General features: G+C 45.8%; 1 protein-coding gene across 3 annotated transcripts in view; it reads left to right on the top strand.

Moving 5' to 3' along the window:
* Nucleotides 1-15,201, top strand: part of LOC139552771 (lysine-specific demethylase phf2-like) — a 144,413-nt gene that overhangs the window by 33,985 nt on the left and 95,227 nt on the right. For all 3 annotated transcript variants that reach the window (XM_071364805.1, XM_071364814.1, XM_071364821.1), the window contains exon 3: nt 102-213. In XM_071364805.1, the coding sequence (XP_071220906.1) occupies nt 102-213 (112 nt within the window). The remainder of the gene's footprint in view (nt 1-101; nt 214-15,201) is intronic.

The following is a 15,201-nucleotide window of genomic DNA, read 5'->3' on the forward strand; positions in this document are numbered from 1 at the left end:
AAACCGTAGCATTCTGCTCCGTTCTCTTCTGTTTGGTGTCTAGTGAATAGGACCCTGCTGTGACTAATGGTGTTGTATTAATCTTGTCTTTGTGTGTTTAGTGAAAAACAAGAAAAGGAATAAACAGGACACGGGACAGAGTGGAGACATCCGAGCTGTTCAGAACGGCAGTCAGGTGTTCATCAAGGAGCTACGCAGTCGCACCTTCCCCAGGTAAACAACTACTCAAATCAAATTGATTTGATTCATCACATGCTTTGTAGACAACAGGTGTAGAGTAACAGTGAAATGCTTACTTACAGCTCCTGTTTCAACAATGCAGAGTTAAAGATATTTTTGTTTACAAAAAGTTGGAATAAATGCACAGTGAATAACAGTAACGAATAAAAATAACATGGTTATAAACAGGAGTACCAGGTAATAACATGGCTATATACAGGAGTACCAGGTAATAACATGGTTATAAACAGGGAGTACCAGGTAATAACATGTCTATATACAGGGAGTACCAGGTAATAACATGGTTATATACAGGGAGTACCAGGTAATAACATGGCTATATACAGGGGGTACCAGGTAATAACATGGTTATATACAGGGAGTACCAGGTAATAACATGGTTATAAACAGGAGTACCAGGTAATAACATGGTTATATACAGGGAGTACCAGGTAATAACATGGTTATAAACAGGAGTACCAGGTAATAACATGGTTATATACAGGGAGTACCAGGTAATAACATGGCTATATACAGGGAGTACCAGGTAATAACATGGTTATAAACAGGAGTACCAGGTAATAACATGGCCATATACAGGGAGTACCGGGTAATAACATGGCTATATACAGGGAGTACCAGGTAATAACATGGTTATAAACAGGAGTACCAGGTAATAACATGGCTATATACAGGGAGTACCAGGTAATAACATGGTTATAAACAGGAGTACCAGGTAATAACATGGCTATATACAGGGAGTACCAGGTAATAACATGGCTATATACAGGGAGTACCAGGTAATAACATGGCTATATACAGGGAGTACCAGGTGATAAAATGACTATATACAGGGAGTACCAGGTAATAACATGGCTATATACAGGGAGTACCAGGTGATAAAATGACTATATACAGGGAGTATCAGGTAATAACATGGCTATATACAGGGAGTACCAGGTAATAACATGGCTATATACAGGGAGTACCAGGTAATAACATGGTTATATACAGGGAGTACCAGGTAATAACATGGTTATATACAGGGAGTACCAGGTAATAACATGGTTATATACAGGGAGTACCAGGTAATAACATGGCTATATACAGGGAGTACCAGGTAATAACATGGCTATATACAGGGAGTACCAGGTGATAAAATGACTATATACAGGAAGTACCAGGTAATAATATGGTTATATACAGGGAGTACCAGGTAATAACATGTCTATATACAGGAAGTACCAGGTAATGACATGGCTATATACAGGAAGTACCAGGTAATAACATGTCTATATACAGGAAGTACCAGGTAATAACATGGCTATATACAGGAAGTACCAGGTAATAACATGGCTATATACAGGGAGTAACAGGTGATAAAATGACTATATACAGGGAGTACCAGGTAATAACATGGCTATATACAGGAAGTACCAGGTGATAAAATGACTATATACAGGGAGTACCAGGTAATAACATGGCTATATACAGGGAGTAACAGGTGATAAAATGACTATATACAGGGAGTACCAGGTAATAACATGGCTATATACAGGGAGTACCAGGTAATAACATGGCTATATACAGGGAGTACCAGGTAATAACATGGCTATATACAGGAAGTACCAGGTGATAAAATGACTATATACAGGGAGTACCAGGTAATAACATGGCTATATACAGGGAGTACCAGGTAATAACATGGCTATATACAGGGAGTACCAGGTAATGACATGGCTATATACAGGGAGTACCAGGTAATAACATGGCTATATACAGGGAGTACCAGGTAATAACATGGCTATATACAGGGAGTACCAGGTAATAACATGGCTATATACAGGGAGTACCAGGTAATAACATGGCTATATACAGGGAGTACCAGGTAATAACATGGCTATATACAGGGAGTACCAGGTAATAACATGGCTATATACAGGAAGTACCAGGTAATAACATGGCTATATACAGGGAGTACCAGGTAATAACATGGCTATATACAGGGAGTACCAGGTAATAACATGGCTATATACAGGAAGTACCAGGTAATAACATGGCTATATACAGGAAGTACCAGGTAATAACATGGCTATATACAGGAAGTACCAGGTAATAACATGGCTATATACAGGGAGTAACAGGTGATAAAATGACTATATACAGGGAGTACCAGGTAATAACATGGCTATATACAGGGAGTACCAGGTAATAACATGGCTATATACAGGAAGTACCAGGTAATAACATGGCGATATACAGGGAGTAACAGGTGATAAAATGACTATATACAGGAAGTACCAGGTAATAACATGGCTATATACAGGGAGTACCAGGTAATAACATGGCTATATACAGGGAGTACCAGGTAATAACATGGCTATATACAGGGAGTACCAGGTGATAAAATGACTACATACAGGGAGTACCAGGTAATAACATGGCTATATACAGGGAGTACCAGGTAATAACATGGCTATATACAGGGAGTACCAGGTAATAACATGGCTATATACAGGAGGTACCAGGTAATAACATGGCTATATACAGGAAGTACCAGGTGATAAAATGACTATATACAGGGAGTACCAGGTAATAACATGGCTATATACAGGTAGTACCAGGTAATAACATGGCTATATACAGGAGGTACCAGGTAATAACATGGCTATATACAGGAAGTACCAGGTGATAAAATGACTATATACAGGGAGTACCAGGTAATAACATGGCTATATACAGGTAGTACCAGGTAATAACATGGCTATATACAGGAAGTACCAGGTAATAACATGGCTATATACAGGGAGTACCAGGTAATAACATGGCTATATACAGGGAGTACCATGTAATAACATGGCTATATACAGGAAGTACCAGGTAATAACATGGCTATATACAGAGAGTACCAGGTAATAACATGGCTATATACAGGGAGTACCAGGTAGTAACATGGTTATATACAGGGAGTACCAGGTAATAACATGGCTATATACAGGGAGTACCAGGTAGTAACATGGTTATATACAGGGAGTACCAGGTAATAACATGGCTATATACAGGGAGTACCAGGTAATAACATGGCTATATACAGGGAGTACCAGGTAATAACATGGCTATATACAGGGAGTACCAGGTAATAACATGGCTATATACAGGGAGTACCAGGTAATAACATGGCTATATACAGGGAGTACCAGGTAATAACATGGCTATATACAGGGAGTACCAGGTAATAACATGGCTATATACAGGAAGTACCAGGTGATAACATGGCTATATACAGGGAGTACCAGGTAATAACATGGCTATATACAGGGAGTACCAGGTAATAACATGGCTATATACAGGGAGTACCAGGTAATAACATGGCTATATACAGGGAGTACCAGGTAATAACATGGCTATATACAGGGAGTACCAGGTAATAACATGGCTATATACAGGGAGTACCAGGTAATAACACGGCTATATACAGGGAGTACCAGGTAATAACATGGCTATATACAGGAGGTACCAGGTAATAACATGGCTATATACAGGATGTACCAGGTGATAAAATGACTATATACAGGGAGTACCAGGTAATAACATGGCTATATACAGGTAGTACCAGGTAATAACATGGATATATACAGGAGGTACCAGGTAATAACATGGCTATATACAGGAAGTACCAGGTAATAACATGGCTATATACAGGGAGTACCAGGTAATAACATGGCTATATACAGGGAGTACCAGGTAATAACATGGCTATATACAGGAAGTACCAGGTAATAACATGGCTATATACAGGGAGTACCAGGTAATAACATGGCTATATACAGGAAGTACCAGGTAATAACATGGCTATATACAGAGAGTACCAGGTAATAACATGGCTATATACAGGGAGTACCAGGTAGTAACATGGTTATATACAGGGAGTACCAGGTAATAACATGGCTATATACAGGGAGTACCAGGTAGTAACATGGTTATATACAGGGAGTACCAGGTAATAACATGGCTATATACAGGGAGTACCAGGTAATAACATGGCTATATACAGGGAGTACCAGGTAATAACATGGCTATATACAGGGAGTACCAGGTAATAACATGGCTATATACAGGGTGTACCTGGTAATAACATGGTTATATACAGGGAGTCCTGGGTAATAACATGGCTATATACAGGGAGTACCAGGTAATAACATGGCTATATACAGGGAGTACCAGGTAATTACATGACTGTATACAGGGAGGTGAACCTTCGCCCCAATCTGAGGTCCTGAGCGCTCTGGAGCAGGTTTTCATCAAGGATCTCTCTGTACTTTGCTCCATTCATCTTTCCCTCCATCCTGACTAGTCTCCCAGTCCCTGAAAAACATCCCCACAGCATGATGCTGCCACCACCATACTTCACCATAGTGAGGGTGCCAGGTTTCCTCCAGTTCAATCTTGGTTTCATCAGACCAGAGAATCTTGTTTCTCATGGTCAGAGTCCTTTAGGTGCCTTTTGACAAACTCCAAGTGGGCTGTCACGTGCCTTTTACTGAGGAGTGGCTTCCGTCTGGCCACTCTACCATAAAGGCCTGATTGGTGGAGTGCTGCAGAGATGGTTGTATTTCTGGAAGGTTCTCCCATCTCCACAGAGGAACTCTAGAGCTCTGTCAGAGTGACCATCATGTTCATGGTCACCTCCCTGACCAAGGCCCTTCTCCCCCGATCAGTTTTGCCGGGCAGCCAGCTCTAGGAAGAGTCTTGGTAGTTCCAAACTTCTTCCATTTAAGAATGATGGAGGCCACTGTGTTCTTGGGGACCTTCAATGCTGCAGACATTTTTTAATACCCTTCCCCAGATCTGTGCCTCAACACAATCTTGTCTCGGAGCTCTACGGACAATTCCATCCACCTGGTTTTTGCTCTGACATGCGCTGTCAACTGTGAGACCTTTAAATAGACAGGTGTGTACCTTTCCAATCAATTGAATTTACCACAGGTGGACTCCAATCAAGTTGTAGAAACATCTCAAGGATGATCAATGGAAACAGGATGCACCTGAGCTCAACTTCTAGTCTCATAGCGAAGGGTCTGAATAGATATGTAAATACGGTAGTGCTGTTTTTTAATTTGTATACATTTACGAAAATTTCTAAAAACCTGTTTTCGTTTTGTCATTATGCGGTATTGTGTGTAGATTGATGAGGAAATTGTTATATTTAATCAATTTTAGAATAAGACTGTAACTTAATAAAATGTGTAAAAAGTCAAGTGGTCTGAATACTTTCCTAAAGCACTGTAAAGGTGTACTGGGCCCCAGTGATGTACCGGGCGTTATTCCCCACCCTCTGTAGCGCCTTGAGGTCGAGTCTGTCTGTCTGTGTGTTTGTTTGTGTGCGAAGTAGCTAGTTAGTTTTTAAACAGCGACTCTCTCTGTATCAACCTCCTTAAAGCAGATTTAATTTAACTCCAACAACTCCAACCTGTCTCTTACCCTGTCAGTCAGATGACCACACAGTAATAGATCCCAGACAGGATTATCAGTCAGTACTAATACATCTAAGACAGGATTATCAGACAGTACTAATACATCTGAGACAGGATTATCAGACAGTACTAATACATCTGAGACAGGATTATCAGACAGTACTAATAGATCTCAGACAGGATTATCAGTCAGTACTAATAGATCTCGGACAGGATTATCAGTCAGTACTAATAGATCTCGGACAGGATTATCAGTCAGTACTAATACATCTAAGACAGGATTATCAGACAGTACTAATACATCTGAGACAGGATTATCAGTCAGTACTAATACATCTGAGACAGGATTATCAGACAGTACTAATACATCTGAGACAGGATTATCAGACAGTACTAATAGATCTCAGACAGGATTATCAGTCAGTACTAATAGATCTCAGACAGGATTATCAGTCAGTACTAATAGATCTCGGACAGGATTATCAGTCAGTACTAATACATCTAAGACAGGATTATCAGACAGTACTAATACATCTCAGACAGGATTATCAGTCAGTACTAATACATCTCAGACAGGATTATCAGTCAGTACTAATACATATCAGACAGAATTTACAGACAGTACTAATACATATCAGACAGAATTTACAGACAGTACTAATACAGCTCAGACAGGCAGACATCAGATTCAAATCAAATCAAAATCAAATCAAATGTATTTATAAAGCCCTTCGTACATCAGCTGATATCTCAAAGTGCTGTACAGAAACCCAGCCTAAAACCCCAAACAGCAAGCAATGCAGGTGTAGAAGCACGGTGGCTAGGAAAAACTCTCTAGAAAGGTGGGAACCTAGGAAGAAACCTAGAGAGGAACCAGGCTATGAGGGGTGGCCAGTCCTCTTCTGGCTGTGCCGGGTGGAGATTATAACAGAACATGGCCAAGATGTTCAAATGTTCATAAATGACCAGCATGGTCAAATAATAATAATCACAGTAGTTATCGAGGGTGCAGCAAGTCAGCACCTCAGGAGTAAATGTCAGTTGGCTTTTTTAGCACGTCCGGTGAACAGGTCAGGGTTCCATAGCCGCAGGCAGAACAGTTGAAACTGGCGCAGCAGCAAGGCCAGGTGGACTGGGGACAGCAAGGAGTCATCATGCCAGGTAGTCCTGACGCATGGTCCTAGGGCTCAGGTCCTTCCGAGAGAGAGAAAGAAAGAGAGAGAGAAGGAGAGAATTAGAGAGAGCATACTTAAATTCACACAGGACACCGGATAAGACAGGAGAAGTCCTCCAGACTTCAGATTCAACAGCCTCTGATTGGATTGGAGTTGTCATAGTGTAATTATAAGACGTCTTGCAGTGTACCAGAGTGGACACTAGATGGAGCTCTCAGACCACTATTAGAAAGCCTCCCTCTGGATCCATAGGATTCATCCCAAATGACACCCTATTCACTATAGCGCACTACTTTTGACCAGAGTCTTGATCAAAAATAATGTACTGTATAGGAAATAGGATGCCATTTGTGACGAACACACTGTGTGCCTGGTCCTGGAACCCTTATCTCAGGAGAAATCTCCGGCTGCGTTCCAGGCTGACTACATTGTAGACGCCAGATCTTACAGCACACGTGGATAGGTGTTTAACATATCAGCTAACCACATCATATGGGACAGTTCCCCGCTACCAGGCTTCATCTGGGTCTGGGAAGCCGGTCCTACATGCTACGTATCCAGCCATCACCATGTCTTGAGACGTCTTAAAAAAGTGAAGACATTTTAGAAATAAAAAGACGTTTTAAGATTTATTTCTGGTTGATTTATTTAGACTAATAGTATTTCTGGTTGATTTGTTTACACACATTTTTCAGATGTATTTATTTGACCATGATTGTCTTGTGGTGATTTGGTGATCTCTTAATGTACTCATTCCTTTTGACAAACTTCCCAAAGCAACAGTTTAAAACAATGAAATATTTATTTACAGAGAAATCATCAACACGTGTGTCACTCTGTGCTAGGGAAAGGCCATAAGAACACAACTAGCTCATTTTAGTATGCGATTATTTCTCTATAGATGTGATAAATATATGTACAGATTAAAATATATGGGCAGTTACAACATGTATAGATTGTAGAATAGATGAGCAATCACTAAATGTCCAGATATAGGAGATGGGCTGATTTGGAAGCTAAATGTTCAGACTGATGATAGAAATGGGCTGATTAGAGGTACTAAATAGTAGGGTAGGCCGTACCCAGAGCAGGGCTGATCAGGGGTACTAAATAGTGGGGTAGGCCGTACCCAGAGCAGGGCTGATTAGAGGTACTAAATACTGGGGTAGGCTGTACCCAGAGCAGGGCTGATTAGAGGTACTAAATAGTGGGGTAGGCCGTACCGAGAGCAGGGCTGATTAGAGGTACTAAATAGTGGGGTAGGCCAGAGCAGGGCTGGTCAGGGGTACTAAATAGTGGGGTAGGCCGTACCCAGAGCAGGGCTGATCAGGGGTACTAAATAGTGGGTTAGGCCGTACCCAGAGCAGGGCTGATCAGGGGTACTAAATAGTGGGGTAGGCCGTACCCAGAGCAGGGCTGATTAGAGGTACTAAATAGTGGGGTAGGCCGTACCGAGAGCAGGGCTGATTAGAGGTACTAAATAGTGGGGTAGGCCGTACCCAGAGCAGGGCTGATCAGGGGTACTAAATAGTGGGGTAGGCTGTACCCAGAGCAGGGCTGAATAGAGGTACTAAATAGTGGGGTAGGCCGTACCCAGAGCAGGGCTGATCAGGGGTACTAAATAGTGGGGTAGGCCGTACCCAGAGCAGGGTTGATCAGGGGTACTAAATATGTGGTAGGCCGTACACAGAGCAGGGCTGATCAGGGGTACTAAATAGTGGGGTAGGCCGTACCCAGAGCAGGGCTGATCAGGGGTACTAAATAGTGGGGTAGGCCGTACCGAGAGCAGGGCTGATTAGAGGTACTAAATAGTGTGGTAGGCCGTACCCAGAGCAGGGCTGATTAGAGGTACTAAATAGTGGGGTAGGCCGTACCGAGAGCAGGGCTGATTAGAGGTACTAAATAGTGGGGTAGGCCAGAGCAGGGCTGGTCAGGGGTACTAAATAGTGGGGTAGGCCGTACCCAGAGCAGGGCTGATCAGGGGTACTAAATAGTGGGTTAGGCCGTACCCAGAGCAGGGCTGATCAGGGGTACTAAATAGTGGGGTAGGCCGTACCCAGAGCAGGGCTGATTAGAGGTACTAAATAGTGGGGTAGGCCGTACCCAGAGCAGGGCTGATTAGAGGTACTAAATAGTGGGGTAGGCCGTACCCAGAGCAGGGCTGATCAGGGGTACTAAATAGTGGGGTAGGCTGTACCCAGAGCAGGGCTGAATAGAGGTACTAAATAGTGGGGTAGGCCGTACCCAGAGCAGGGCTGATCAGGGGTACTAAATAGTGGGGTAGGCCGTACCCAGAGCAGGGTTGATCAGGGGTACTAAATATGTGGTAGGCCGTACACAGAGCAGGGCTGATCAGGGGTACTAAATAGTGGGGTAGGCCGTACCCAGAGCAGGGCTGATCAGGGGTACTAAATAGTGGGGTAGGCCGTACCGAGAGCAGGGCTGATTAGAGGTACTAAATAGTGGGGTAGGCCGTACCCAGAGCAGGGCTGATTAGAGGTACTAAATAGTGGGGTAGGCCGTACCGAGAGCAGGGCTAGAGGTACTAAATAGTGGGGTAGGCCGTACCGAGAGCAGGGCTAGAGGTACTAAATAGCGGGGTTAGGCCGTACCCAGAGCAGGGCTAGAGGTACTAAATAGTGGGGTAGGCCGTACCGAGAGCAGGGCTGATTAGAGGTACTAAATAGTGGGGTAGGCCGTACCCAGAGCAGGGCTGTTTAGAGGTACTAAATAGTGGGGTAGGCCGTACCCAGAGCAGGGCTAGAGGTACTAAATAGTGGGGTAGGCCGTACCGAGAGCAGGGCTGATTAGAGGTACTAAATAGTGGGGTAGGCCGTACCGAGAGCAGGGCTGATTAGAGGTACTAAATAGTGGGGTAGGCCGTACCGAGAGCAGGGCTAGAGGTACTAAATAGTGGGGTAGGCCGTACCGAGAGCAGGGCTGATTAGAGGTACTAAATAGTGGGGTAGGACGTACCCAGAGCAGGGCTGATTAGAGGTACTAAATAGTGGGGTAGGCCGTACCGAGAGCAGGGCTGATTAGAGGTACTAAATAGTGGGGTAGGCCGTACCCAGAGCAGGGCTGTTTAGAGGTACTAAATAGTGGGGTAGGCCGTACCCAGAGCAGGGCTAGAGGTACTAAATAGTGGGGTAGGCCGTACCAAGAGCAGGGCTGATTAGAGGTACTAAATAGTGGGGTAGGCCGTACCGAGAGCAGGGCTGATTAGAGGTACTAAATAGTGGGGTAGGCCGTACCGAGAGCAGGGCTAGAGGTACTAAATAGTGGGGTAGGCCGTACCGAGAGCAGGGCTAGAGGTACTAAATAGTGGGGTAGTCCGTACCCAGAGCAGGGCTAGAGGTACTAAATAGTGGGGTAGGCCGTACCCAGAGCAGGGCTGTTTAGAGGTACTAAATAGTGGGGTAGTTCGTACCCAGAGCAGGGCTAGAGGTACTAAATAGTGGGGTAGGTCGTACCGAGAGCAGGGCTGATTAGAGGTACTAAATAGTGGGGTAGGCCGTACCCAGAGCAGGGCTGATCAGGGGTACTAAATATGTGGTAGGCCGTACCCAGAGCAGGGCTGATCAGAGGTACTAAATAGTGGGGTAGGCCGTACCCAGAGCAGGGCTGTTTAGAGGTACTAAATAGTGGGGTAGTCCGTACCCAGAGCAGGGCTAGAGGTACTAAATAGTGGGGTAGGCCGTACCCAGAGCAGGGCTGTTTAGAGGTACTAAATAGTGGGGTAGGCCGTACCCAGAGCAGGGCTGTTTAGAGGTACTAAATAGTGGGGTAGGCCGTACCGAGAGCAGGGCTGTTTAGAGGTACTAAATAGTGGGGTAGGCCGTACCGAGAGCAGGGCTGTTTAGAGGTACTAAATAGTGGGGTAGGCCGTACCGAGAGCAGGGCTGATTAGAGGTACTAAATAGTGGGGTAGGCCGTACCGAGAGCAGGGCTGTTTAGAGGTACTAAATAGTGGGGTAGGCCGTACCGAGAGCAGGGCTGATTAGAGGTACTAAATAGTGGGGTAGGCCGTACCCAGAGCAGGGCTGATCAGGGGTACTAAATAGTGGGGTAGGCTGTACCCAGAGCAGGGCTGAAGAGAGGTACTAAATAGTGGGGTAGGCTGTACCCAGAGCAGGGCTGAATAGAGGTACTAAATACTGGGGTAGGCTGTACCCAGAGCAGGGCTGAATAGAGGTACTAAATAGTGGGGTAGGCTGTACCCAGAGCAGGGCTGAATAGAGGTACTAAATACTGGGGTAGGCTGTACCCAGAGCAGGGCTGAATAGAGGTACTAAATACTGGGGTAGGCTGTACCCAGAGCAGGGCTGAATAGAGGTACTAAATACTGGGGTAGGCTGTACCCAGAGCAGGGCTGAATAGAGGTACTAAATACTGGGGTAGGCTGTACCCAGAGCAGGGCTGAATAGAGGTACTAAATAGTGGGGTAGGCTGTACCCAGAGCAGGGCTGAATAGAGGTACTAAATACTGGGGTAGGCTGTACCCAGAGCAGGGCTGAATAGAGGTACTAAATACTGGGGTAGGCTGTACCCAGAGCAGGGCTGAATAGAGGTACTAAATACTGGGGTAGGCTGTACCCAGAGCAGGGCTGAATAGAGGTACTAAATACTGGGGTAGGCTGTACCCAGAGCAGGGCTGAATAGAGGTACTAAATAGTGGTATCTGTTCCTGAAAAACATCTTGTTCACATGTTGTTCAGGTGACCCACCAGTAACACTGTACCACCAGTACCACCAGTAACACTGTACCACCAGTAACACTGTACCACCAGTACCACCAGTAACACTGTACCACCAGTAACACTGTACCACCAGTACCACCAGTACCACTGTACCACTGTACCACCAGTACCACTGTACCACTGTACCACTGTACCACCAGTACCACTGTACCACCAGTACCACCAGTAACACTGTACCACCAGTAACACTGTACCACTGTACCACCAGTACCACTGTACCACTGTACCACCAGTACCACTGTACCACTGTACCACCAGTACCACTGTACCACTGTACCACCAGTACCACTGTACCACTGTACCACTGTACCACCAGTACCACTGTACCACCAGTACCACCAGTAACACTGTACCACCAATAACACCAGGAACACTGTACCACCAGTACCACCAGGAACACTGTACCACCAGTACCACCAGTAACACTGTACCACCAGTACCACCAGTAACACTGTACCACCAGTACCACCAGTAACACTGTACCACCAGTACCACCAGTAACACTGTACCACCAGTACCACCAGTAACACTGTACCACCAGTACCACCAGTAACACTGTACCACCAGTACCACCAGTAACACTGTACCACTGTACCACTGTACCACCAGTAACACTGTACCACCAGTACCACCAGTAACACTGTACCACCAGTAACACTGTACCACTGTACCACTGTACCACCAGTAACACTGTACCACCAGTAACACTGTACCACCAGTACCACTGTACCACCAGTAACACTGTACCACCAGTACCACCAGTACCACTGTACCACCAATAACACCAGGAACACTGTACCACCAGTACCACTGTACCACTGTACCACTGTACCACCAGTAACACTGTACCACCAGTAACACTGTACCACCAGTACCACTGTACCACCAGTAACACTGTACCACCAGTACCACCAGTACCACTGTACCACCAGTAACACCAGTAACACTGTACCACCAGTAACACTGTACCACCAGTAACACCAGTAACACTGTACCACCAGTACCACCAGTAACACTGTACCACCAGTAACACTGTACCACCAGTAACACTGTACCACCAGTACCACCAGTAACACTGTACCACCAGTACCACCAGTAACACTGTACCACCAGTACCACCAGTAACACTGTACCACCAGTACCACCAGTAACACTGTACCACCAGTACCACCAGTAACACTGTACCACCAGTACCACCAGTAACACTGTACCACCAGTAACACTGTACCACTGTACCACTGTACCACCAGTAACACTGTACCACCAGTAACACTGTACCACCAGTAACACTGTACCACCAGTACCACTGTACCACCAGTAACACTGTACCACCAGTACCACCAGTACCACTGTACCACACTGTACCACCAGTAACACTGTACCACCAGTAACACTGTACCACCAGTACCACTGTACCACCAGTAACACTGTACCACCAGTACCACCAGTACCACTGTACCACCAATAACACCAGGAACACTGTACCACCAGTACCACTGTACCACCAGTAACACCAGTAACACTGTACCACTAGTACCACTGTACCACTGTACCACCAGTAACACTGTACCACCAGTAACACTGTACCACCAGTAACACTGTACCACCAGTACCACCAGTAACACTGTACCACCAGTAACACCAGTAACACTGTACCACCAGTAACACTGTACCACCAGTAACACCAGTAACACTGTACCACCAGTACCACCAGTAACACTGTACCACCAGTAACACTGTACCACCAGTACCACCAGTAACACTGTACCACCAGTACCACCAGTAACACTGTACCACCAGTACCACCAGTAACACTGTACCACCAGTAACACCAGTAACACTGTACCACCAGTAACACCAGTAACACTGTACCACCAGTACCACCAGTAACACTGTACCACCAGTAACACCAGTAACACTGTACCACCAGTACCACCAGTAACACTGTACCACCAGTAACACTGTACCACCAGTAACACTGTACCACCAGCACCACTGTACCACCAGTAACACTGTACCACCAGTAACACTGTACCACCAGTACCACCAGTAACACTGTACCACCAGTAACACTGTACCACCAGTAACACTGTACCACCAGTACCACCAGCACCACTGTACCACCAGTAACACTGTACCAGCAGTAACACTGTACCACCAGTAACACTGTACCACCAGTAACACCAGTAACACTGTACCACCAGTAACACTGTACCACCAGTAACACTGTACCACCAGTACCACCAGCACCACTGTACCACCAGTAACACTGTACCACCAATAACACCAGTAACACTGTACCACCAGTACCACCAGTAACACTGTACCACCAGTACCACCAGTAACACTGTACCACCAGTACCACCAGTACCACTGTACCACCAGTAACACTGTACCACCAGTAACACTGTACCACCAGTAACACCAGTACCACTGTACCACCAGTACCACTGTACCACCAGTACCAGCAGTACCACCAGTACCACTGTACCACCAGTACCACTGTACCACCAGTAACACTGTACCACCAGTACCACCAGTACCACTGTACCACCAGTACCACCAGTAACACTGTACCACCAGTACCACCAGTAACACTGTACCACCAGTAACACTGTACCACCAGTACCACCAGTACCACTGTACCACCAGTAACACTGTACCACCAGTACCACCAGTAACACTGTACCACCAGTAACACTGTACCACCAGTACCACCAGTACCACTGTACCATCAGTAACACCAGTAACACCAGTAACCCTGTACCACCAGTACCACCAGTACCACTGTACCACCAGTACCACCAGTAACACTGTACCACCAGTAACACTGTACCACTGTACCACCAGTAACCCTGTACCACCAGTACCACCAGTACCACTGTACCACCAGTACCACCAGTACCACTGTACCACCAGTACCACCAGTAACACTGTACCACCAGTAACACTGTACCACCAGTATCACCAGTACCACTGTACCACCAGTACCACCAATAACACTGTACCACCAGTACCACCAGTACCACCAATAACACTGTACCACCAGTACCACTGTACCACCAGTACCACCAGTACCACTGTACCACCAGTACCACCAGTAACACCGTACCACCAGTAACACCAGTACCACTGTACCACCAGTACCACTGTACCACCAGTACCACCAATAACACTGTACCACCAGTACCACCAGTACCACCAATAACACTGTACCACCAGTACCACTGTACCACCAGTACCACCAGTACCACTGTACCACCAGTACCACCAGTACCACCAATAACACCAGTACCACTGTACCACCAGTACCACTGTACCACCAGTACCACCAGTAACACCAGTACCACTGTACCACCAATAACACCAGTACCACTGTACCACCAGTACCACTGTACCACCAATAACACCAGTACCACTGTACCACCAGTAACACTGTACCACCAGTACCACTGTACCACCAGTACCACCAGTACCACTGTACCACCAGTACCACCAGTAACACCAGTACCACTGTACCACCAGTACCACCAATAACACCAGTAACACTGTACCACCAGTACCAGCAGTAAC

This window comes from Salvelinus alpinus, chromosome 2 (genome assembly GCF_045679555.1).
Source record: "Salvelinus alpinus chromosome 2, SLU_Salpinus.1, whole genome shotgun sequence".
In the NCBI taxonomy this organism is placed as follows: domain Eukaryota; kingdom Metazoa; phylum Chordata; class Actinopteri; order Salmoniformes; family Salmonidae; genus Salvelinus; species Salvelinus alpinus.